The sequence below is a fragment of the Stenella coeruleoalba genome (genome assembly GCF_951394435.1).
Source record: "Stenella coeruleoalba genome assembly, chromosome: 4".
Classification (NCBI taxonomy): Eukaryota; Metazoa; Chordata; class Mammalia; order Artiodactyla; family Delphinidae; genus Stenella; species Stenella coeruleoalba.
Window position 1 is genome coordinate 7,042,507 of NC_137149.1, and position 25,869 is coordinate 7,068,375.

General features: G+C 37.0%; 1 protein-coding gene across 8 annotated transcripts in view; it reads left to right on the forward strand.

Annotated features, from left to right (window-relative positions):
- Positions 1 to 25,869, forward strand: part of LOC307185936 (uncharacterized protein) — a 693,527-nt gene that overhangs the window by 427,683 nt on the left and 239,975 nt on the right. For all 8 annotated transcript variants that reach the window (XR_013828209.1, XR_013828210.1, XR_013828211.1 and 5 more), the window contains one exon: positions 9,304 to 9,429. Coding sequence is in view for 4 of the 8 variants with exons in the window: in XM_079920517.1 (XP_079776643.1) it covers positions 9,304 to 9,429 (126 nt within the window). In the remaining 4 variants the exon portion in view is untranslated. The remainder of the gene's footprint in view (positions 1 to 9,303; positions 9,430 to 25,869) is intronic.

Sequence of the window (25,869 nt, forward strand, 5' to 3'; positions counted from 1 at the left end):
GCTCTACAATGGTGCATTAGCTTCTCCTATATAACAAAGTGAATCAGCCATACATATACACATATCCCCATATCCCCTCCCTCTTGTGTCTCGCTCCCACCCTCCCTATCCCACATCTCTATGTGGTCACAGAGCACTGAGCTGATCTCCCTGTGCTATGCAGCTGCTTCCCACTAGCTATCTGTTTTACATTTGGTAGTGTATATATGTCCATGCCACTCTCTCACTTCCTCACAGCTTACCGTTCCCCCTCCCCATGCCCTCAAGTCCATTCTCTACATCTGTGTCTTTATTCCTGTCCTGCCGCTAGGTTCTTCAGAGCCATTTTATTTTTTTTTTAGATTCCATATATATGTATTAGCATACGGTATTTGTTTTTCTCTTTCTGACTTACTTCACTCTGTATGACGGTTTCTAGGTCCACCCACCTCACTACAAATAACTCAATTTCATTCCTTTTTATGGCTAAGTAATATTCCATTGTATATATGTGCCACATCTTTATCCATTTTTCTTTGGATGGACACTTAAGTTGCTTCCATGTCCTGGCTATTGTAAATAGAGCTGCAATGAACACTGTGGTACATGACTCTTTTTGAATGATGGTTTTCTCAGGGTATATGCCCAGTAGTGGGATTACTGGGCCATATGGTAGTTCTATTTTTAGTTTTTTAAGGAAACTCCATACTGTTCTCCATAGTGGCTGTATCAGTTTACATTCCCACCAACATTTCAAGAGGGTTCCCTTTTCTCCGCACCCTCTCCAGCATTTGTTGTTTGTAGATTTTTTGATGATGGCCATTCTGACTGGTGAGGTGAAACCTCATTGTAGTTTTGATTCGCATTTCTCTAATGATTAGTGATGTTGAGCATCTTTTCATGTGTTTGTTGGCAATCTGTAAATCTTCTTTGGAGAAATGTCAGTTTAGGTCTTCTGCCCATTTTTGGTTTGGGTTGTTTGTTTTTTTCATATTGAGATGCATGAGTTGCTTGTAAGTTTTGGAGATTAATCCTTTGTCAGTTGCGTCATTTGCAAATATTTTCTCCCATCCTGAGGGTTGTCTTTTCATCTTGTTTATGCTTTCCTTTGCTGTGCAAAAGCTTTTAAGTTTCATTAGGTCCCATTTGCTTATTTTTGTTTTTAGTTCCATTTCTCTAGGAGTTGGGTCAAAAGAATCTTGCTGGGATTTATGTCATAGTGTTCTGCCTATGTTTTCCTCTAAGAGTTTCATAGTGTCTGGCCTTACATTTAGGTCTTTAATCCATTTTGAGTTTATTTTTGTGTATGGTGTTAGGGAGTGTTCTAATTTCATTCTTTTACATGTACCTGTCCAGTTTTACCCAGCACCACTTATTGAAGAGGCTGTCCTTTCACCACTGTATATTCTTGCCTCCTTTATCAAAAATAAATTGACTATATATGTGTGGGTTTATCTCTGGGCTTTCTATTCTGTTCCATTGATCTATATTTCTGTTTTTGTGCCATTATCATACTGTTTTCATTACTGTAGTTTTTAGTATAGCCTGAAGTCAGGGAGCCTGATTCCTCCAGCTCCGTTTTTCTTTCTCAAGATTGCTTGGCTGTTCGAGATCTTTTGTGTTTCCATACAAATTGTAAAATTTTTTGTGCTAATTCAGTGAAAAATGCTATTGGTAATTTGATACAAATTGCACTGAATCTGTAGGTTGCTTTGGGTAGTATAGTCTTTTTCACAATGTGGATTCTTCCAATTTAAGAACATGGTATATCTCTCCATCTGTTTGTGTCATCTTTGATTTCTTTCATCAGTGTCTTATAGATTTCTGAGTACATGTCTTTTACCTCCTTAAGTAGGTTTATTCCGAGGTATTTTATTTTTTTTGTTGTTGCAATGGTAAATATGATTGTTTCCTTAATTTCTCTTCCTGATATTTCATTGCTAGTGTATAGGAATGCAAGAGATTACTGTGCATTAATTTGGTATCCTGCTAGTTTACCAAATTCATTGATTAGCTCTAGCAGTTTTCTGGTAGCATCTTTAGGATTCTCTGTGTATAATATCACGTCATCTGCAAACAGTGACAGCTTGCTTCTTCTTTTCTGATTTGGATTTCTTTTATTTCTTTTTCTTCTCTGACTGCTGTGGCTAAAACTTCCAAAACAATGTTGAATAATAGTGGTGAGAGTGGACAACCTTGTCTTGTTCCTGATCTTAGAGGAAATGGTTTCAGTTTTTCACCATTGAGAATGATGTTGGCTGTCGCTTTGTCATATATGGCCGTTATTACATTAAGGTAAGTTCCCTCTATGGCTACGTTCTGGAGGGTTTTTATCATAAATGGATGTTGAATTTTGTTGAAAGCTTTTTCTGCATCTACTGAGATAATCATATGGGTTTTTTCCTTCAGTTTGGTAATATGGCTTATCACGTTGATTGATTTGTGTATATTGAAGAATCCTTGCATTCCTGGGATTAACCCCACTTGATCATGGTGTGTGATCCTTTTAATGTGCTGTTGGATTCGGTTTGCTAGTACGTTGTTGAGGATTTTTGCATCTATGTTCATCAGTGATGTTGACCTGTAGTTTTCTTTCCTTGTGGTATCTTTGTCTGGTTTTGGTATCAGGGTGATGGTGGCCTTGCAGAATGAGTTTGGGAGTGTTCCTCCCTCTGCTCTATTTTGGAAGAGTTTGAGAAGGGTACGCATTAGCTCTTCTCTAAATGTTTGATAGAATTCGTCTGTGAAGCCATCTTGTCCTGAGCTTTTGTTTGTTGGAAGATTCTTAATCACAGTCTCAAAATCAGTGCTTGTGATTGGTCTGCTTATATTTTCTATTTCTTCCTGGTTCAGTCTTGGAAAGTCGTGTTTTCTAAGAATTTGTCCATTTCTTCCAGGTTGTCCATTTTATTGGCATATAGTTGCTTGTAGTGATCTCTCATGATCCATTGTATTTCTGCAGTGTCAGTTGTTACTTCTTTTTCATTTCTAATTCTATTGATTTGAGTCTTCTCCCTTTTTTTCTTGATGAGTCTGGCTAATGGTTTATCAATTTTGTTTATCTTCTCAAAGAACCAGCTTTTAGTTTTATTGATCTTTGTTATTGTTTCCTTCATACTTTTTCATTTATTTCTGATCTTATCTTTATGATTTCTTTCCTTCTGCTAACATTGGGGGTTTTCTTCTTCTTCTTTCTCTAATTGCTTTAGGTGTAAGGTTAGGTTGTTTATTTGAGATTTTTTCTTGTTTCTTGAGGTAGGATTGTATTGCTAGATATTTCCCTCTTAGAACTGCTTTTGCTGCATCCCATAGGTTTTGGGTCGTCATGTTTTCATTGTAATTTTTTTCTAGGTATTCTTTGATTTCTTCAGTGATCTCTTGGTTATTAAGTAATGCATTATTTGGCTTCCATGTGTTTGTATTTCTTACAGATTTTTTTTCCTGTAATTGATATCTAGTCTCATAGCATTGTGATCAGAAAAGATACTTGATAGGATTTTAATTTTCTTAAATTTACCAAGGCTTGCTTTGTGACCCAAGGTATGATCTATCTTGGAGAGTGTTCCATGAACTCTTGAGAAGAAAGTGTATTCTGTTGTTTTTGGATGGAATATCCTATAAATATCAATTAAGCCCATCATTTTAAATTTATCATTGAAAGCTTATGTTTCCTTATTTATTTTCATTTTGGATGATGCCCATTGGTGAAAGTGGGGTGTTAAAGTCCCCTAATATGATTGTGTTACTGTCAGTTTTTCCCGTTTATGGCTGTTAGCATTTGTCTTATGTATTGAGGTGCTCCTATGTTGGGTGCATAAATATTTACAATTGTTATATTTTCTTCTTGGATTGATCCTTTGCTTATTATGTAGTGTTCTTCTTCGTCTCTTGTAATAGTCTTTATTTTAAAGTCTATTTTGTCTGATTTGAGAATAGCTCCTCCAGCTTTCTTTTGATTTCCATTTGCATGGAACATCTTTTTCCATCCCCTCACTTTCTGTATTTGTCCCAAGGTCTGAAGTGGGTCTCTTGTAGACAGCATATATATGGGTCTTGTTGTTGTATCCATTCATCCAATCTATGTCTTTTGGTGGGAGCATTTAATCCATTTACATTTAAAGTATTTACCAATATGTATATTCCTATTACCGTTTTCTTAATTGTTTTGGGTTTGTTATTTTAAGTCTTTTCCTTCTCTTGTGTTTCCTTCCTGGAGAAGTTTCTTTAGCATTTGTTGTATAGCTGCTTTGGTGGTGCTGAATTCTCTTAGCTTTCGGTTGTCTGTAAAGGTTTTAATTTCTCCGTCGAATCTGAATGAGATCCTTTCTGGGTAGAGTAATCTTGGTTGTAGGTTTTTCACTTTCATCACTTTAAATATGTCTTGCCACTTCCTCTGGCTTTCAGAGTTTCTGCTGAAAGATCAGCTGTTAATCTTATGTGGATTACCTTGTGTGTTATTTATTGTTTTTCCCTTGCTACTTATAATACTTTTTCTTTGTATTTAATTTTTTATCATTTGCTTATGTATCTTGGTGTGTTTCTCCTTGGATTTATTCTGTATAGGACTCTCTGCACTTCCTGCACTTGCTTGACTATTTCCTTTCCCATATGAGGGAAGTTTTCAACTATAATCTCTTGAAATATTTTCTCAGTCCCTTTCTTTTTCTCTTCTTCTTCTGGGACCCCTATAATTTAAATGTTGTTTAATGTTGTCCCATAGGTCTGAGACTGGCCTCAATTCTTTTCATTCTTTTTTCTTTATTCTGCTCTGTGGTAGTTATTTCTACTATTTTATCTTCCAGGTCACTTATCCATTCCTCTGCCTCAGTTATTCTGCTGTTGATTCCTTCTAGAGAGTTTTTAATATCATTTATTGTGTTGTTCATGATGGTTTGTTTGCTCTTTAGTTCTTCTAGGTCCTTGTTAAACGTTTCTTATATTTTCTCCATTCTATTAAGATTTTGGATCATCTTTACCATCATTAGTCTGAATTCTTTTTCAGGTAGACTGCCTATTTCCTCTTCATTTCTTTGGTCTGGTGGGTTTTTACCTTGCTTCTTCATCTGCTGTGTGTTTCTGTCTTCTCATTTTGCTTAACTTTCTGCATTTGGGGTCTCCTTTTCACAGGCTGCAGGTTTGTAGTTCCCATTGTTTTTGGTGTCTACCTCCAGTGGGTAAGGTTGGTTCAGTGGGTTGTGTAGGCTTCCTGGTGGAGGGGACGGGTGCCTGTGTTCTGGTGGTTTAGGCTGGATCTTGTCTTTCTGGTGGGCAGGACCACATCCAGTGCTGTGTTTTGCAGTGTCTGTGACCTTATTATGATTTTAGGCAGCCTCTCTGCTAATAGGTGGGGTTGTGTTCCTGTCTTTCTAGTTGTTTGGCTTAGGGTGTCCAGCACTATAGCTCGCTGGTTGTTGGGTGGATCTGGGTCTTAGCGTTGAGATGGAGATCTCTGGGACAGTGTTCGCCATTTGATATTACATGGAGCTGGGCGGTCTTGTGTGGACCAATGTTCTGAACTTGGCCATCCCACTTCAGAGGCACAGGCCTGACACCCGGCCAGAGCACCAAGACCCTGTCAGCCAAATGACTCAGAAGAAAAGGGTGAAAGAATAGAAAGAAAGAAAGTAAATAAATAAATAAAAAGAAATCAATTCATTAAAATTAAAAAAATGTTAAAAGTAAAAAAAATTAAAATGTAATAAAAAAAGAAGAAAGAGAGAGAGCAACCAAACCAAAAAACATATCCACCAATGATAACAGCTGCAACAAGCACTAAAAATTATACTAATAATAAAAAAAAGAAAAGCAGGCAGACAGAACCCTAGGACAATTGGTAAAAGCAAAGCTATACAGACAAAACCAGACACTGAAGCATACACATATACACTCATAAAAAGAGAAAAAGGAAAAATATATATACATTATATATATAAAAAAAGGAAGAGAGCAACCAAATCAATAAACAAATCTATCAATGATAATAAACTCTAAATATTAAACTCAGATAAACATAAAACCAGAAACCAGTCATTCACATACAGCAAACCCCAAGTCTACACTTACTCCCAAAGTCCACCGCCTCAATTTTGGGATGATTCGTTGTCTAGTCAGGTATTCCACAGATGCAGGGTACATCACGTTGATTGTGGAGATTTTTTTTTTTTTTAACATCTTTATTGGAGTATATTTGCTTTACAATGGTGTGTTAGTTTCTGCTTTATAACAAAATGAATCAGTTATACATATACATATGTTCCCATATCTCTTCCCTCTTGCGTCTCCCACCCTCACTCCCTCCCTATCCCACCCCTCCAGGTGGTCATAAACCACCAAGCTGATCTCCCTGTGCTATGCGGCTGCTTCCCACTAGCTATCTATTTTACATTTGGTAGTGTATATATGTCCATGCCACTCTCTCACTTCCTCACAGCTGGCCCTTCCCCCTCCCCATATCCTCAAGTCCATTCTCTAGTAGGTCTGTGTCTTTATTCCTGTCTTACCCCTAGGTTCTTCATGACCTTTTTTTTTTTCTTAGATTCCATATATATGTGTTAGCATACGGTATTTATTTTTCTCTTTCTGACTTACTTCACTCTGTATGACAGACTCTAGGTCCATCCACCTCACTACAAATAACTCAATTTCATTTCTTTTTATGGCTGAGTAATATTCCATTATATATATGTGCCACATCTGCTTTATCCATTCACCTGTTGATGGACACTGAGGTTGTTTCCATGTCCTGGCTATTGTAAATAGAGCTGCAATGAACATATTGATACATGACTCTTTTTGAATTATGGTTTTCTCAGTGTATATGCCCAGTAGTGAGATTGCTGGGTCATATGGTAGTTCTATTTGTAGTTTTTTAAGGAACCTGCATACTGTTCTCCAGAGTGGCTGTATCAATTTACATTCCCACCAACAGTGCAAGAGGGTTCCCTTTTCTCCACACCCTCTCCAGCATTTATTGTTTCTAGATTTTTTGATGATGGCCATTCAGACCGGTGTGAGATGATATCTCATTGTAGTTTTGATTTGCATTTCTCTAATGATTAGTGATGTTGAGCATTCTTTCATGTGTTTGTTGCCAATCTGTATATCTTCTTTGGAGATGTGTCTATTTAGGTCTTCTGCCCATTTTTGGATGGGGTTTTTTTTTTGTTTTTTTTTTTATTGAGCTGCATGAGCTGCTTGTAAATTTTGGAGATTAATCCTTTGTCAGTTCCTTCATTTGCAAATATTTTCTCCCATCCTGAGTGTTGTCTTTTGGTCTTTTCTATGGTATCCTTTGCTGTGCAAAAGCTTTTAATTTTCATTAGGTCCCATTTGTTTATTTTTGTTTTTATTTCCATTTCTCTAGGAGCTGGGTCAAAAAGGATCTTGCTGTGATTTATGTCATAGAGTGTTCTGCCTATGTTTTCCTCTAAGAGTTTGATAGTGTCTGGCCTTACATCTAGGTCTTTAATCCATTTTGAGCTTATTTTTGTGTATGGTGTTAGGGAGTGTTCTAATCTCATACTTTTACATGTACCTGTCCAGTTTTCCCAGCACCACTTATTGAAGAGGCTGTCTTTTCTCCACTGTATATTCTTGCCTCCTTTATCAAAGATAAGGTGACCATATGTGCATGAGTTTATCTCTGGGCTTTCTATCCTGTTCCATTGATCTATATTTCTGTTTTGGGGCCAGTACCATACTGTCTTGATTACTGTAGCTTTGTAGTATAGTCTGACGTCTGGGAGCCTGATTCCTCCAGCTCTGTTTTTCGTTCTCAAGATTGCTTTGGCTACTCAGGGTATTTTGTGTTTCCATACAAATTGTGAAATTTTTTGTTCTAGTTCTGTGAAAAATGCCAGTGGTAGTTCGACAGGGATTGCGTTGAATCTGTAGATTGCTTTGGGTAGTAGAGTCATTTTCACAATGTTGATTCTTCCAATCCAGGAACATGGTATATCTCTCCATCTATTTGTATCATCTTTAATTTCTTTCATTAGTGTCTTATAATTTTCTGCATACAGGTCTTTTGTCTCCTTAGGTAGGTTTATTCCTAGATATTTTATTCTCTTTGTTGCAATGGTAAATGGGAGTGTTTCCTTAATTTCAAATTACAGGGGTCCCAGAAGAAGAAGAGAAAAAGAAAGGGACTGTGGAGATTTAATACGCTGCTCCTGAGGCTGCTGGGAGAGATTTCCCTTTCTCTTCTTTGTTCGCACAGCTCCCGGGGTTCAGCTTTGAATTTGGCCCCGCCTCTGCCTGTAGGTTGCCTGAGGGTGTCTGTTCTTTGCTCAGACAGGACAGGGTTAAAGGCACAGCTGATTAGGGGGCTCTGGCTCACTCAGGCCCCGGGGAGAGAGGGTTACGGATGCGAGGCAAACCTGCAGCTGCAGAGGCCAGCGTGATGTTGCACCAGCCTGAGGCGCGCTGTGTGTTCTCCCGTGGAAGTTGTCCCTGGATCACAGGACCCTGGCAGTGGCGGGCTGCACAGGCCCCCGGGAAGGGAGGTGTGGATAGTGACCAGTGCTCGCACACAGGCTTCCTGGTGGCGGCAGCAGCAGCCTTAGCATCTCATGCCCGTCTCTGGGGTCTGCGCTGATAGCCGCGGCTCACGCCCATCTCTGGAGCTCATTTATGCGGTGCTCTGGATCCCCTCTCCTCGTGCACCCTGAAACAATGGTCTCTTGCCTCTTCGGCAGCTCCAGACCTTTCACCGGCCTTCCTCCCGGCTAGCCGTGGTGCACTAGCCCCTTCAGGCTGTGTTCACACCGCCAACCCCAGTCCTCTCCTGGCGCTCTGACCAAAGCCCGAGCCTCAGCTCCCAGCCCCACCTGCCCCCGCCGGTGAGCAGACAAGCATCTCGGGCTGGTGAGTGCCGGTCGGCACTGATCCTTTGTGCGGGAATCTCTCTGCTTTGCCCTCCACACCCCTGTGGCTGCGCTCTCCTCCGGGGCGCCTAAGCTTCCCCATCCACCACCCGCAGTCTCCACTCGCGAAGGGGCTTCTAGTGTGTGGAAACCTTTCCTCCTTCACGGCTCCCTCCCACTTGTGCAGGTTCCATCCCTATTCTTTGTCTCTGTTTATTCTTTTTTCTTTTGCCCTACCCAGGTACGTGGGGAGTTTCTTGCCTTTCAGGAGGTCTGAGGTCTTCTGCCAGCGTTCAGTAGGTGTTCTGTAGGAGTTGTTCCACGTGTAGATATATTTCTGTTTTATCTGTGGGGAGGAATGTGATCTCCGCTTCTTACTCCTCCACCATCTTGAACGTCTCCCCCAAGAAAGCTTTTTTGTATCACCTAAATTGTCTTCTTTAATTATTTTTTTTTACAGTTTTTGGCAAAGAGGAATGGTATCCTAAGCTGACTGCTAATGGCCTCCTGAACGAGGAGACACACAGGAGAGGCGGGGTGATCCCTTTGAGTTCACTGTTCTTCTCGTCATTTCTGAGGGCCATGGGTAAGTCACTCTAAGATTTGAGCTCTGCTCCCTTGCGTGCAGCTCTCCAATCCAAACAAACTGTATTTTTTTAAAAATTATATTTATAGACACACACACACACACACACACACACATACACACACACATATATACATACATGTATATTCTTTAGTTAACCCTTGGGTTTCTCAGAGCCATATTAATACCTAAGAGGAATGTGCTTTTGGGTTGAGGATTTTGTGATATTTTACAGTGTACCTCTTTGCACAGAAATTTTCTTGAGGTTGGTGGTTAATATATATCAGAGAGGGTCCAGGGTTTATTAAAGTTCCCAGAAATGTTCTGGGATCCCAGAAGGGTTCCAGGATAATTACACTGGAAGTCCACATCAGGTGGCATACATTATGGGACTCACAAAGCCTTAAGGTAAGCCCACAGCATAAACCACTAGAGGACTTGGGGAAATAGATTAAGAAAAGAAATTCAGACTGTTTTGACTATCAAAATCAAAATCTAAATCGGCGTAAGTCAGACTATCAAAAGCCATTAAGGTGTCTACCTAGGGTTCTATAGAGAACTCACCTCCTAAAAGGAATAATAGACCTATTGGTAATAGGTACTTTGAAGCCAAAGTCTCAAAATAGGTGGGCAGAGATCAAGTACTTAAAAGCTGTTAGAGCACTTGCCACTTAATTTTAAGACGCCCATGCTAGGATAATTTGGTCACAGAATGGGTTAGGTTGACACTACATCACATACTATCCTCCAGAAGGTTCTGTACAATGAGGTACACTGTAAAACACCCCATAATCCCCAACCCAGTGACACATCCCTCTTGGGTATTAATTTGGCTCTGAGAGAACCAAGGATTACCTAAAGGAATGGAATCCTCAAGTTTCAAAAAGTTGAGAGTATCACTTTCTGGCACATCTGCTTATTTTATGTCTAAGAACTGTGGTCTTGGAAAATCTAGATATCTACAAAAATGGCAAAATCTTACTAAAACAACCTAGAGTTACAATGGACATTATGGGGAACAGTCCAACTAGACAAGATCATTCATTTAAGAAGTGCACCTGAAAGCAAGGATTTCCAAATCCAACAGAATGGGTTACCTATTTTAATTGGCATGCAGAAGCCTCCAAAAGACTTGAAAATTTCTAGCTTCATTGAAAGGTTCATTGCAAAAGGCTAAAGAAAAATTAAAGACACAGGAAGTACCTAAAACAAAAGACTGTAAGACTGATGTGACTTCTGCTACTGCCCTCTATCTTTATTTACCTGAATATTTAGTCTAATAATTCTCTATCTGAATTTCCTTTCCTCTCTGAAAAGACTGTAACACTCTAAACAAAAGTCAAAGCTTTCCACACCAACTCCAACACCCCCATATCTACCCTTGAAGGCGGGCCCTCCCAGGGTTGATGGGATGTTGAGGGATTCTCTGGCAAAATGCTACCAGTCATTCCCTCTAGTAGTCAAGGAGAAACTAAAATTAAAATGAAAGGAAACCTTGCCATATTCTAGTAGATACTGGGGTTACACTCTCTACTTGAAACTTACTCACTCTGGAGCCTGCAGATGGGATCCAGGGAAAATTGGCAGAAGCCAGCGAAGGATGAGAATTCTTACTAGAGTCAGCTCTCCTGGATCTCTGTAGCGTCTAGTTGATAGAGGAAGGTAAAATTTTATGTTGCCCCTTATTGGTTATCAATCCTTTTATCTCCTAGGGACAGCTGTTGCCTTCTTGCTTGTCTCATTTTCTGTCCTGAGAACTTGGCTTGGCTTTTTGCCTGCCTGGGACCTGCAGGTTGTTGGTTCTTTCATATGCAGGCAGCTCAACTATCAGGTTGGGGGTCCCAAAATATGTCCAGACAGAAATGTGGGTTGCACACCATTTGGGGCTACATATTGCCAGACAAAATTGGGTGCACTACATTCATAGCTGGGGTCCTACTGACTATTGCCAGCTCTCAGGGAATTGTCTTTCTTTCGTTGAGCTGTATTTGAGAGTGGCTCTGAAGCTTGGGAAGGTAGTATCTTTTGTACCCTCTTTGGGGATGCCTCTTAGGTCCATGAGGTTGTTTAATACTGCCAAGAATATTTATTGTTTGTCTCAGCTGAAACCTGACAAGATATATGAAAGGATATATTTTTTTAAGTAGCTCTACAACCCTGGGAGTCAGAAGTTGGCAAAATTGAAAACTGACATTCAGAGCCTGACAGGAACATTTTTTAAAGGCCTTCTCTTCTAAGCTAAATGAAACTATGTACCCAGAGGGAAAGAAAAACATTTAAAAGATAAACAGCTCTAAATCTAGAATATGGGAACCTTTTGATTTCTGTCTTAGTTGAAGATCTTCTCCCTGATATAAAGAAGCAAACTGATAATATTGTACTTCAGTGGGTGGATCAGTCCCTGAATATCAGTGGGGTACAACGGGAATATCATATCATTCCCGTTGTACCCCAATTCTTTGAGAAATTAAGAACAACTGTTTTACAAATTGAGGACAAACTTGTACAACTTACTTACAAATTGAGTCTTTACAAGAACAGAAAAAGTCCACATATCCTTTTGACCAATCCCAAAAGCTCCCCTATTCATCTCAAAATACTCGTAGATATCGTAAAAATTCTGCATTTAGGAAACAAAAATCCTTCTTGCAGGAACTCACACTCTTTGTCTGTGCCTTTGCAATGTAAATGTTCTACTTGGTCTTCTCTAAGACCTGAATCTCTTTGAAATGTAAACTCGAGGGATGTAATTTATCAGAAGAAAGAGAAAGGGAAAGGATATTTGAAAAGGAGGTGAATGAAGAATCTTAAGTCTTCTCCACAAATATTATGAAAAAGTTTAAGCCATCCGAGCAGGTAACCTTAACTTATTCCATCTGCCAGCAACACAGTTTGGATTCAACTGTTCTTTTTCAAACTAGTGAGTTTTTCATTATCATACCCAACTCATGGCTAAAAATTTAAAACAAAAGCTATGAAAGTCTGTCTGTGTATTTATGTATGTCTTTGTATGCGTGTTATAAATGTATGATTTTTTTCTACCTTTGGATGGTATTATATGTAAAGAGCTCTATTCAAGTTCCCAGGATAATCTTCAGTAAACAAAAGCTAGTTTAAGTTTGTTGGTTTAATTAAAATAGGCATGTTTTTAGAGTTATCAGCATTGAATATAATACTTTTATTCTACTTAGGTTAACCAAAAGTCCAATAAGCTTATGTTATCTCTTACAGAATTTGTCAGCAGGATAGATGACTTAGGTAATGGTTAGCTGTTTAATGTCTCATGAAAATTCCATGAATAATCTAAACATAATTGTTAAGAACAAGTAAATTGAGTAGATGTAAGTAAGATAAAATTTTATAAATGGATTTTTCAGCAATAATTATGCTCTATGGTATGTATACTTAAAAATAGTTTTCAAGATCTTTTTGGCACCTTCCATCCTTAAAGTTATACTGAGTTAAATTAAATGATGGATATTCATTGACTATCTACATCATTTCCAAATAAGATACTGAAACATTAATTACTGAACAAAGATTTATCCACTTTTGGCTTCCTTTTACAGAATAACTAAAAATATTTGGGTATATATTAGTAAACACGTTTTGTACCACATTGAAAAATTTACAAGTAAGACTATACTTCTAGAAATTCTGAAATGTATTTATAAATCTTCCAATCCACAGAATGGTAGTATAATAGTTCACAAATTGCTTTCTTTTAAGTTTTCACTAGGAATTAAGGATTCTAAGGGTTATGGATTCTAATTAAGATATATAAATAAAACTACTAGAAATAATAAGGGAAACATGTCTGTGCAAGGGAATTAGGTTATGTTTTTGGTAAGAAAAGGTATGAGGTATGGAGATGTGTTTTTGTTAAGGGAAAAAGAGTAATTTTTTTCTGAAGTAAAACAACCGATTGTTCCAGAAAGAGAAAGATAGAAAAAAGTAGGACAAAATCTGAATGAATATAAACAGTTGTAGAGGTTTGTGGGCATCGTGGAGGAAAAGGCATCATGGGAGGAATTTTATGTGTGGTCAAGCTGGCTAAGGTTAGAATGGATATATTTAAGTTTTGTTTTATTTTTAATGGGTTTTACTATCAAAAGCACACTGGTACAAAATTAGTATTTGATTTTCTCTCCGTTAAAAGGACAAAGTTTTATTAGTTTGTTGGTCTGCCCTTAATAATAAATTATAAACCTTTTAAGTAATCTGCCTGGAAAGCAGAGATTTTTGTGTGTCTTACCAAAATAATTTACTGTACTTCATGTTTCTCTATCAGGATTTTGATTACATGAGAAATCCCAGTCTTCTCAATATTAACAGAGCTGAGGTTTTTTTACAATTATGTAACATTCTATATTTGTTTTCAAAGTCTTTAAATCTTACTTTGATTAAATGGATTTTTTTTTTTTTTTTGAGAAACTCCCTCCAAATCAAATTCTAAGTAAAGTCTTTTTGACCTTGAACTAACTTTGGGATTTTTCAAAGGGCTCCTGGAATGTCTACAGTGATTTGTTCTCTCTTTTTATAAAAAGAGAAATGTTAAACTAATTAGGCTTATTTCATATGTTAAGTCACGTAGTAAACATTTTCAAATAAGAAGTGATGTTTAACCTTTTTTAGATTATATTTGTAAGTTATTAATATCAGTGTTCTAGAAATTGTATAACATTTCTAAAAATCCAATATGTCCTGGTATAATTCTATTAGTCATAATTCCAGTTATCACCTTAAAGTGGTGTGTGTCACAAAAATAACCAACATTCCTTGTCAATTCCAGTATAATGAACTCTCATCAGATCTTTAACCACGGGCTTTAAGTCTTTTGTCATTTACAGACAGTTATTGTTTCATTCTGATGCTTTTTGCAAAAGTAAGGGTCATGGAAAGGACCCTAACAAGTACTCTTGACACTGCTGCCAAATTACAAGGTGTCAAGCCTTGAGTGCATATTTCACAACTGAAGAAGGTTCTGCCTGACATCTGCTTCTGTGTAAATGCCAGAGACCTAAAATCAAATTCACTAAGAAGAGAAGTAGCTGACATTGGGGTAGACTGCTTCAACCCAGGATGTCAGATCAAGAGCATTTCTTTCCATTCATTTTGCCCTCTCTGATCATTCTATTCCTAATTCTTAGACCAGGAAGGTTGTTGTGATTCTTCTGTTCACCTTCTTCCTTGTCCTGGCCAGAAAAGATAATGCCATTGTTCACATATCTTCGGTCATTGGGTAATCCAACCTCCAACCAGCTGTCGGATTTACTGTGATGCTGGTGATCCTGTAGCTCTTCGTGTTCTTCACAAACTTCTCCCTGATTTCCAGTGCCTCAGTTTCTCTGGAACAAGCTTGCTGGATAAACACTTCTGGGAAAATAGAGACACAGTTACATGAAATACATAAATAGGCCACTGGCTTACAGAAGTGTCCCCCTCTTTGGGATCATTTCTTGACTTATCTGATTCTAGCTGGTTTGGGTCATGGGTACCCTGGCTCAGGAGTGCTCTATAAACCATGGGCCTTGTTTTGTTGTCTCTCCAATATACTATATTCTTACAAAAGTTTTAAATGCATATAGGCAGCCATCAACCAGCTGACAGATGATCTCTTTTCTGACTGGAATGACAAAAGAGAACAGAAGACTAATCAGCTCTAAGAACAGCCTGAAATCACCTCTTGTGAATACTACTCAGCATAGTATTCACAAGACTGAGAGTCACACTAAGAATGATATTTTTTTATCAAAGCGCTTGAATGGTCAAGAGGATGGTCAAAAGAGGGAGACTGATGAAATAAATTTCTAGGTCCAGGATGGAGCTGCCCCTGCTGGGGGTGCCACTTCAGGAAACCAAAATTTAGATAACTTCTGTGTTTCTGTAAATGTTCCACTTGCCAGGAAATTCAGCATATCCAATGAAACAAGCCCCAGATCCCAAGCCAGTTATAGGCCTTTTCACCCCCAAGTTGACTATGTGGTCCCCACCAATCAGATCTTTTCTATCTTTCTCTTCCTTGTTCTTATTTTTTTAACCCTGTAAAAGCTTCTGGCCTTCTGCCCCATTTTGCAGTTCCCCAAAAGGAGGCTGTCCACTTTATGAAGTGGTAAGTAAAGTTTGTGTCACCTAAATTGTCTGCTTTAATCATTTTTAAAGAATATTAACTACCACTATAAAGTTAAATTCATTGCTATCTTAAATTTCGTGAAATTACTTCTCAGCAAAGTCTGTTATTCAGAACCCTTTCTTATAAGTAACAAAAATGAATTCCCAATCATTTAAAAGAAAAATGCATTTATTGAAAGAATGTTGACTGGCTCATAAAACTGATGGGTGTGATAGTCAGGCTCAGAAAATAGGCACGCACCGAAGGAGACTCAGAAGCAAGTGTCACAGCCAGACTCCTGCCACAGGAAGTGGCTGAACAAGGGAAGTGCCACTAACGTTGGACACTGGAGACTAGCGTTGTCATCTCTGCCCCTACCAGCACTGGGCAATATTCCTCCAGTGTATCTTCATCTAGATATGCTTTTGTGCCATGGTCATCACATGCCTGATAAATTCTTCATTATCCCTGAATCACACACTTATGATTTTCTGTCTCAGATGGCCAAGCTCAATCATACACAGATGCCCAGTCTGCTAAGTAGGAAGGGAAAGTGAGAGCCAGGCTGTTCAGCTTCTTTGCCTCAGTGGTCAGTACTCCCCAAATTGAGTGGGAGATCAGATACTGGTTTGGCGTGAAAAGACATATACCCCACTTTCACTTATCTTGGTTGATTTCTGTGAAGGGGAGATGTGTCATTTTGCCATCCTTACTACTGTGGCCCTCCTTCAACAACATAGCACACTAGGACCCTGGCCCCTTGCATGAGAAATCAATCTTAGTGAGCCTGTTTTCTATCTTTTATCAAAAGCACAGGTAAAAGAAACATAAAGGAAATCTTTTAGTCAATTCTGAATTTTATTTCTTCCTCCAAATAATCTAAATTCTACCTTTGGAATCAGTTCATCCTTTGAAAATATACATATTCTAATTGTACTGGTTTTGTCCTCAGAGAACCATCATAATAGTGTTGTGTTTTATTTTCTGACCTTTACTTTTTTTTTTCCTGTCCTTTTGTGTCATAAAATTATATGGAAATCGTGATATGTTTACTTTTGTAAAAGCAGTGTTTAGAAACTTCTCATGACATCAGTCTTAAGATTTATTTAAATTTTTGTAGGGGTGAGTGGTTAAATAATTCAGTGTAAGAAAGCTATTAACTTCATCTAAGGAATTGGTGTCATACCGAATCTTAAATAATGTATTCAATACCTGAGAAAGCTCAGATTCAAATATAAAGAACAAACACATTACTGTGTTTTCTTTTTATAGTTTCTAACCACTTGTCATTATTTTAACCAAATTCCAAAGATGTGTAAGTTTACCATAAGTTCACTCCAAAAATCGATATGTATTGTGATGTGTGTCCATATTCCTCATGAACCACCTAAAATCTCCTTTAAAAACATGTGGATGATAAGTGATGCCTAAAGAGTTCAGATGAAACAAGAATAAAATGTCAATTAATAAACAGTAGAATTCATTTCCTATACAGAAAATCATTAGGGTTTGCAATGTTTGACTTAATATTGGAACTCTTAACATTGTAATTGTAGAAGTTTATGTTAATAATAAAAATTAGAAATAAGTTAAAATAATAAGAAGTAAAAACTGTACTGTAAATCCCACCACCCAGAGATAAGTGCTATTGACTTTCATCAATATATACATCCTTAGATTTACAGAGATGTTTATCTTTGAAATTTAATTTAATTTGGTATGATTTAATTTCCTGTTTCATTATGCATATTAACAGTGTTATTAGTGTCATGATACAGAATAGTTCTTGATTTCTTTTTCCAATTCCTCCAGTAAACTTACACTCTGATTAATAAATCTACTATACCTATGAGAATAGGTACTTTCAAGAATTTCTTGAATATTCCAGTAAAGTAAAATCACTCTCTTTAGAAGCTTGATCATAATTTTGTATTATTCCATCTTTACTTCGAATTTTCCTCCCTGGTGATATTTGTCTCTCACTATAAATAAACAACAAAGCATTAAATATGTTAATAATGGCTCTGTTGTATAAAATTGACAGGGTTATTTAAAATATTTGTTAACCATGAGAAAACTGGTAGAACTAATACAAAATTAGACTGAATGGAAAAAGAAATATCAACAATTGTCAGTTTACAAAAATATTCAAATGGTGTGTTCATTATTCCACAATAATCAAAATATTTAAAAGAGCAATTATGGTAGATTTTATAAATCTCTGTGGTTGTTCAATAGCATAATAATAGTCACAGTTTTGCAGCCAAGAGGATACTTCTGAAATTGTTTCTATTTCCAATAAACTTGGACTTACAGGACTAAAGCAGAGTAAACTTGAAGAGCAGTCTAGACGCTAGTACTGAGGTATATTTTGTATTTGTAACAGCTACTGCAGTGTTTCAGAACCTATGTTTTCCTTCCTGGAATTTGCAAACAACCTAGACTCTTTCGCCTGACAGAGTAGTTAGTCTTTTCATTTATATTCATCATAAGAGAACAGCACTTAATGCAAGAAATGCCTTAAGAGGATGCATGAATGTAGGAATGCTTTCCACCTTTCCAACACTGCTACTGTATCAGTTCTCATAAGGCAGAGAAACCCTGTTCTTAGGATAAAAAAGAGTTTAAGAGCAATTTTGATAAAACAATTTTTTTCTGAATGATTTTGTATTTTTGTGGTGAAACCCACTTAAAACTAATTCTCTCTCAAATTGAGAAGTTGACAAAGAATTAAGAAAATCATGACTGCCCATCACTCAATTCTAGACAGGAACGAAAGAGGGAACATGGAAGCCTAGAGAGATGTTCTCCCAAACTTATGAAACTCTTTTAAGGAGCTAAAATCATCTTGTAATATTTGAAAGCACTTTATCTAATTAAGGTTCTATTCAATTTGTTATTCTAATCATCTAATGAGTTCTTTCCCATTATCAAAAATTTACTAGATATATGGGCTTAATTGAGGTCTTCAGTAATTAGATCAGGATAATAATCTTTGCATTAACTTAATAAATAACTTATTTAGTCATTTTTTTCTGAATAGACTATATGATATATAATTTGTATAAATTACCTAGCACAAATCCTGATTTAAAGATTCCATATGGCAAATATTCTTTTCCTTTCAATTTTTACATTTCCCACAAGTAAAACAAATTTTACCCAAGTTTATCATAAATCTTACAGTAAACATTATTTATTGTTAATGAATTTACTCCCTTTTAATACTTGTAGCCTGATGGATCACAGGTCCTTTACTAGATAGTGTTGCTACTTCTCAAAACCAAAAATAGAGAGACAGAAAGGGAGGAAGGAAGGAAGGGAGGGAGGGAGGAAATAAGTGAAGAAACCAGACTGACACATTAACATTGAAATGAACAATGAAGTTTTCTATTTGGATGAATTACAAGCTTTCTACAGTAAATTTCCAAATAACAGGTTACAAGTTAAGAAGGACCATTATGTTATCAAAATATGAAAGAAAATATAATGAAAGAAATAAAAAGACATTGTAGAGTCCTTTTCAAAAGATACTCATATTCTTCCAGAATTAGCTGTCCAGTAAAACCAGCTCTCAGTTTCTTTTCTCAAGACTGCCAGGGAATTTGGTGTTAGCCCCCAAGTGTGTTTGATCTTCCTGTGACTTCAGTCACTGCCTTGAATCTCAAGGGATGAGACTGATGAAAAGGCTGACTAAATTGGAGTTCTTGTCACCCTTTAATACTTTCTGTACCTCTATCCTGAGTGTTCCCTTCGGATTAGAAAACATCCATGGTACTAGTTATTTTGACGAATGTCAAAAAGCATTGTTGCCTTTTAGCATCAAGTATCTCAGATTTACCTATTCAGTGATAATTTCTCTAATTGTAAAGAGTTCTCATCGTTTTCTGATGAGCTGGATGCCAGCATGACATAATAGAGCCAACAGAAAATCGAAGAACCCAGAAGGAAACTAAAAAGCTGGGAGTCTCAGATGCTGAGCTCCCATGGCTATCATCATTTTCTTCATTATATTAAAGTTGGGCAGGTTACCTGAGTAAGGAGACCTTAGCATCGTCACCCTTCCCAGCAAACTTCCAGTGTGGTCTTGAGGCTTGAGTTTCTAAGCTGCTGAAACACTGTAGTATATACAAGAAAAACATTGAAATTTTTACAACGTCGAAGTATTCCTTAGAGTGAAATAAGTAGTTGATAAAACTATCAAACTATCTAACCTTTAGGTAATAATCAGATTAAGATTATCAATTCATCCATATTAACTCAAAAAATATAATGGGATACAGAATCTGTACAGAAACCAAATGAGGTTTCTACTGATAAATGCAAAGTGCTATGGAAATTTTTCTTAAATTTTTAGGTAAGACTTTTTAAAATGTTTTTTATTTATTTATTTTTATCTGTTGGGCAATTAAAATTTTTCTATAACTTAGTAAGGAAGAAATTAATAAAGGACACCCAACTTAAATGTAAGATTGGTGGCCTGAAATCAACTTTATGAGTAGGGACTTGGCAGAATCCTAGTATTTTCCAGTTAATTATCCTGTAATTTAAAAACTTGGGTTCTGTAGTGTATTCCCATAATTGCACTACAGTTAACATTCCAGAGTCTTTCAAATTTTAATGAATTCATTATTTGAAAAAATTTCCACAGTTAACTTTAGAGCCAACAGTATATCAATGTATATTTAGTGCAGCTTGTTGTGACACAGATTGAATCAAGTCCAATATCTTGTTCTTAGGAAAATAATTTTTTTTTCTTGAGCAACACTGATTACCAGGGAGACAGGGTAAGAAAATGTGAATGAATCCGTGAAAATCCATCCCCATGCTGGGAAACCACAGAGTGCATTCCTTATGGGTACTGTGTCAGTGCCATCATCTCTGTTTACAAATGACAAATTAGAATTAGAATCAAATAAAACAGTTTTGGCTAATTTGTTCCACAACTCTACTAATTATTTACTAGTGTGAAGCCTAATGAATAAAGTAAAAAAGTGCCATTCCATTGCATTTCTCTATCATTTTCTGCATGGGAAATCTAATTTTTTAAATGACCCCTTAACCTACCATGCTAGTTAAATTAGGGAGCATAAAATGCATAATTTTGACAATATTAAAATAGGAGAACATTTTAAATAGATTTGAGCTTATACAGGGCTACAACAAAACTGTGGTGCATGAAATTAAAGCAAGTGAGATAATTTTTTAATCTGAGTGATATTTGTTTTACTGTTTTTCAGAATTCCTACACCTAAATAGGTATACATAAGACTAAAAACCATGTCTTCTCATTTTTATTTTCATATTTCTTATTATTTCATAATTATGTGTTATAAGAGATTAAGATCAAATCCAAAATAAGAATTAGAGGGATAGAATTAGGGAGAGAGGGAAGGAGGGAGAGAAATTGACTGTTGGATGTGAAGTCTTCAAAATATATATTTGCTCCTACATATAAAGACTTTATGGAATGAAGTCGACCAACTATAACTCAAGCCCAAAGAGATTCATCTCTCACAGAAAAAAGATTAAAGTTCATTAAGAAACTGCATACATATGTAGATATGACATCACAAATCAGTGTTAATTTCTCTGGTTTTTTAAAGAGTTCTCATTGATGAATGTAGTTTTTAGTAAATGGTGTTGTGACAGCTTAGTAATCATTAGCAAAAAAGAGAAATTAGAGCCATACTCCACTGCATATTAGAGAATAGCTCTAAGTGGATGAGAGATCCAGAAAGCAAGGACATGCTTCAAAACTAATGGGAACATGTCAAAATGCATAGGATCTAGTGAGAAAGGGGCCCACGGGGGTCAAATTAGTGACAAATACACATCATAAAAATAGAGTAACCAGTTATAACACAATGAATTAAAGTGCATTATGCATGAGTCCATAGTAATACTTTAAAAAAATGGGGAAGGAGAAAAGCTGTTTTCTAACATAGGAATATTAGCTAATACATGTAGTAGGAAAACAGAAGATCAGCATTTGTGACTACTGTAATAATTTCTTATTCAAGCAAAGATTATCAGTGAATGTTAAAATTCATTCACACATGTTTTAAGTAATACCCCACATATTATTTGCAGAATACCAAAGGAAAAAAATTTTTTTTCCTTTCTGATGTAAAGATTTAGAAGGCAATACCAGATAAAATAATCATACCTGGCATTGGTTGATAAGAACAAAATGGTATTATGTGCCTCATAATGTTGTTATGCAACAGGAAATCACCCATGTAGTATTTTTGACACATACACAAAAATGTTTTACTCAAACTTGATTTATGAGGAAAGAATTAGAAAAATCCATATTATATGGTTTTCTATATAATATTTGGCTGCAACTGTTAAGAAATATCTTCTTCCACATCCTACCTGGCTGGAAGAAACCTCCAGCATTATTGTGTCTGCCCATTATGGCTGGTCACCATAAATAATTGTTTCCCACTGTGAGAAAAAAAAATTCTTTGAGGCTTAAGCTATCTAGATGTATCTAGTCGGCCTCTCATCTTGGTTTTCAGGTTCAGAGACTTGGTAACAATTTCTACTGTTAACTTGAATGTGTGAATTACATGTCAGGTTCAACAGCCATGTTCTTTTCACTTCACTTTCAGTGATTTCTCTTCCATCCCACTCAGTACCGGATTCCTATACAGTTCTGTGGACCTCAGCATCAAACAGTAGTACTCGAACCACAAACATAAACTTTAGTGTTCAGCCTTTAATAAGTATCAACTTATTAAAGTGTAATAATAAGAGGGCTCCTGCTGGAGCCCTCTTTCCTTTAAAGTAACCACATCTGTTCTTTAGTATTTTTGACCTGAAACAAATGGACAGTTATTTCTCCAGAAAAAAAAAAAGAAAAAGGTTTAATGAGGATCAGCAGAAAATTGCAGTTCAAGCTCTGCAGTCATGCTGAGCCATGTGCAAGTGCTCACCCGGCAAGGGAGGGAGCACCCTTTTATAGAGGGGAAAAAGAAGTTGGGAGGGCAATAGGGCAATAGTGAACAAAGAGTCCATGACTTTTCATTGGCTGAGTTGTTGCCAGGAAAGAAGAGGAGCCTTTCTTCTGCTGATTGAGCTCTGCTGTCCTTGCAGAGCATGACGGCTTCCCCCTCTGGTCTCCTGACTATTTAATTTAGGCTTCTGTTTATTAATTTTTTTATAGTATCATTGGGATCTTCAGTCCCTTGGACCATTCTTTTTTTCTTAGTCTATGAGCCTCAAACTCCTTGTTTTCATGACTTCTTAGCATATGTGTCAGGTACTTCACTTGAACTTTCATTCTTCCCAAATCCTCAACTCCTCCTTTCCCTGAATTTTACACATATATGTTCAATCGTGGATTAGTCCATCCCATGAAGTGGGCATTACTGAGGGCATTTTAAACTTCAGGTAAATAAACAGATAATATTTCAAGGTTTTAAAAATGTATATCATCAAGGAAAACGTACTGTTTAATATAAACAGTAAAATACTTTCTTACCAAAAGAAAATGTTTATTTAATGAGACCAGGCAATAGGCAGTTTATTGAGAGCAAAGAGAAACAGGCAGACTTTTGGCAATTTATACTGGGTCAACATTTGTGGAAAATTTTGCAACATCAAGATCCCTTTAAATTTTTATATATTTGGCTCAGTAATTCTACTTCCGAAAACATATACCAAGGAAAAATCCTGAAATACCATATAAATGCACCACATGCTTATGATTAATTTATTCCCTAAATTTCAACACTAAGACATTTTCATATAAATTAATTTGCTGACATATGATGGAATATAATAAAAATATTTCAACTATTTTTACACAGTTGTTAACACTGGAAAACGATTATGCATATTTAAATGAAAACAGGCTTTTTCCTATATGTCTATCAGATTCAAATAAATTTAAAATGTTCAAAGTAAAAGCACCAAAATATTAACAGTAATAGTCTCTGAGCAGCAAGAGAATGGGAGATCTGTATTTAATTCTTTGCATTTTAAAAATTTCCTAATTATAGTTAGGAGGCAAAACATTTGTTATGGTTACTCATTTGCTTGACTGTTTAAAGTAAATCTTTTAAGTGTTATTTTTAGGAATGCTTATATATTTCAGATATTCCCTTTGTCAAATCAAAAAATCTAGCGTATCATGCACCTCCAGCTTTACCTTTAATGTCAGGAATTCCCAATGATTTTACAGTATATGTGGACATGATATGTGCATGGAGGGGTGGGATGGGGCACTGTTTTTCACTGTTCCTGTCTCCTAAACATGGATTCATAGATCCAAATACATCTCTTTGAGAGCCACAAAGCATTAGCCACACAGTTTGATTCCTTTAGCTCTGACCACAAGACCACCAGGTTTCTGGGCAGGAGAGACAGTGATGGGAGAGGAAGAGGATTGCTCTACTTTAGTGTTGCTTTCTGTCAAGGGATCATAATATTAATTTGATGTCAGAACTCACCCAGGCTCCTAATTCATTATGGGTTACTTATTTTTCCAGTTCTTGGTATGGAAACATAAGTTTAATTTCTATACTCTGACTCACCATACCCTACCTCCACATATAAATAGAAATGTACAATTTTATATAAAAATATAGTTTTATATAAAATATAGCTTCCCTGGTGGCGCAGTGGTGAAGAATCCACCTGCCAATGCAGGGGACACGGGTTCGAGCCCTGGTCCGGGAAGATCCCACATGCTATGGAGCAATTAAGCCCGTGCGCCACAACTACTGAGCCTGCGCTCTAGAGCCCGCAAACCACAACTACGGAAGCCTGCGCGCCTAGAGCCCGTGCTCTGCAACAAGAGAAGCCACCGCAATGAGAAGCCCCTGCACCGCAACAAAGAGTAGCCCCCGCTCGCCGGAACTAGAGAAAGCCCGTGCACAGCAACGAAGACCCAACGCAGCCAAAAACAAATTAAAAAAAAAAAAAAAAATATATATATATATATATATATATATATATATATATATATATAATTTTAAATGTCTACAAAAACCGTTCTTGATTTTTACCTCTTTCTTTACCTATAGATGTAAGCAATTCCCTCCCATGAGAAAAATCAACCCTTTTCCTCCACTTACCTCTTTACTTTCACACCTGATTTACTGTCTAGTTCATACCTCTAACTTCAGCCACAGTGATGCACTGAAACTGTTCTCATTGAACCAATAGCTGTCCGATTGCCACAGTAACTTGTATTTTCCAGCTCTTCCCATTCTCTTTAGCATTTGACCTTTTACCACTCCCACCTCCTTGCCGGAACACCCCTCTTCATTGGCTCCCTTGGGCCATCATTCTGACCCTCCTGCCTTCTTTGTGGACCCTTCTTCCTTGACCCCTAATTTGAAACTCATGATCTCCTGGAGTCTATCTTGACTTCTTTTCTCACTTTCACCAACCTCTTGGGTGATAACATTTACTTCAGTAATGTAAACAACACCCAGCCCTGCCTATGATGATCCCAGGTAGTTTGCCATCCTGAATCCATCATATGCTAGCCAGTCGCCAAGCAATAAAGGACATTGGCTGGCATTTGAATCATGGGTCTTCTGTCCTTGTTTGTTCACAACATTTTTCTAATTTGCTCATACTTCCATATAACTTTTTAACATTCAGTTCTTTGCCCTACCCTGTTGGTTCCTGGATTTTTTGCTTGTCATTTTCGTCTCCTGAGCTGTTTCATCTGGGTTTTCCATATAGATCTTTGTCTTAGATTGTCTCTCTGATTTCCAGCTCTTAGAATATTTCTCATGACATACCTGCTTTGTAGTTTCCTCAGAACCTGATATACTAGTGCTTGTGAGCTCTAGACAAGTTCAAATTGGAAAAAGGTTTCAGGAAGTTTTTACGTTTTGCCAAAGACCAAGACTATGTCCCTGACTGAAACAGCATTAGTGAGTTTGTCTACATTTTCCAGTCCCTGAGGCTTAAGAATATGGTACTAAAGAGAAAAACACCATGCATACAATATCGTATTTTTCTTAACTGGGATAAACTGCTCTCCAAACTCACAGATCTCACCTCTCACAGCTGTGAAAGCCCACTTCGTTCAGCAGTGCCTTTTTCTGTGTGTTCCAGAGAAAAACTGGACAGCCTATTAAAAAGCCACTTGAATTTAACATGAAGCTGTATATTTTTTGTGATTCAAAATAGGATTCTACTGAAGAAACCAGAAGGGTCTCATTTCTTATATCCTGCTGGCCAGAGAGGAGTGATGGATTAACTAGCTCACGCAGATTGTCCTTTCAGCAATGATTACAGATGTTTTCTAATCACCTTTCCAAGAAAGCTTCATAATGCTGCTTACAATGATACAGGAA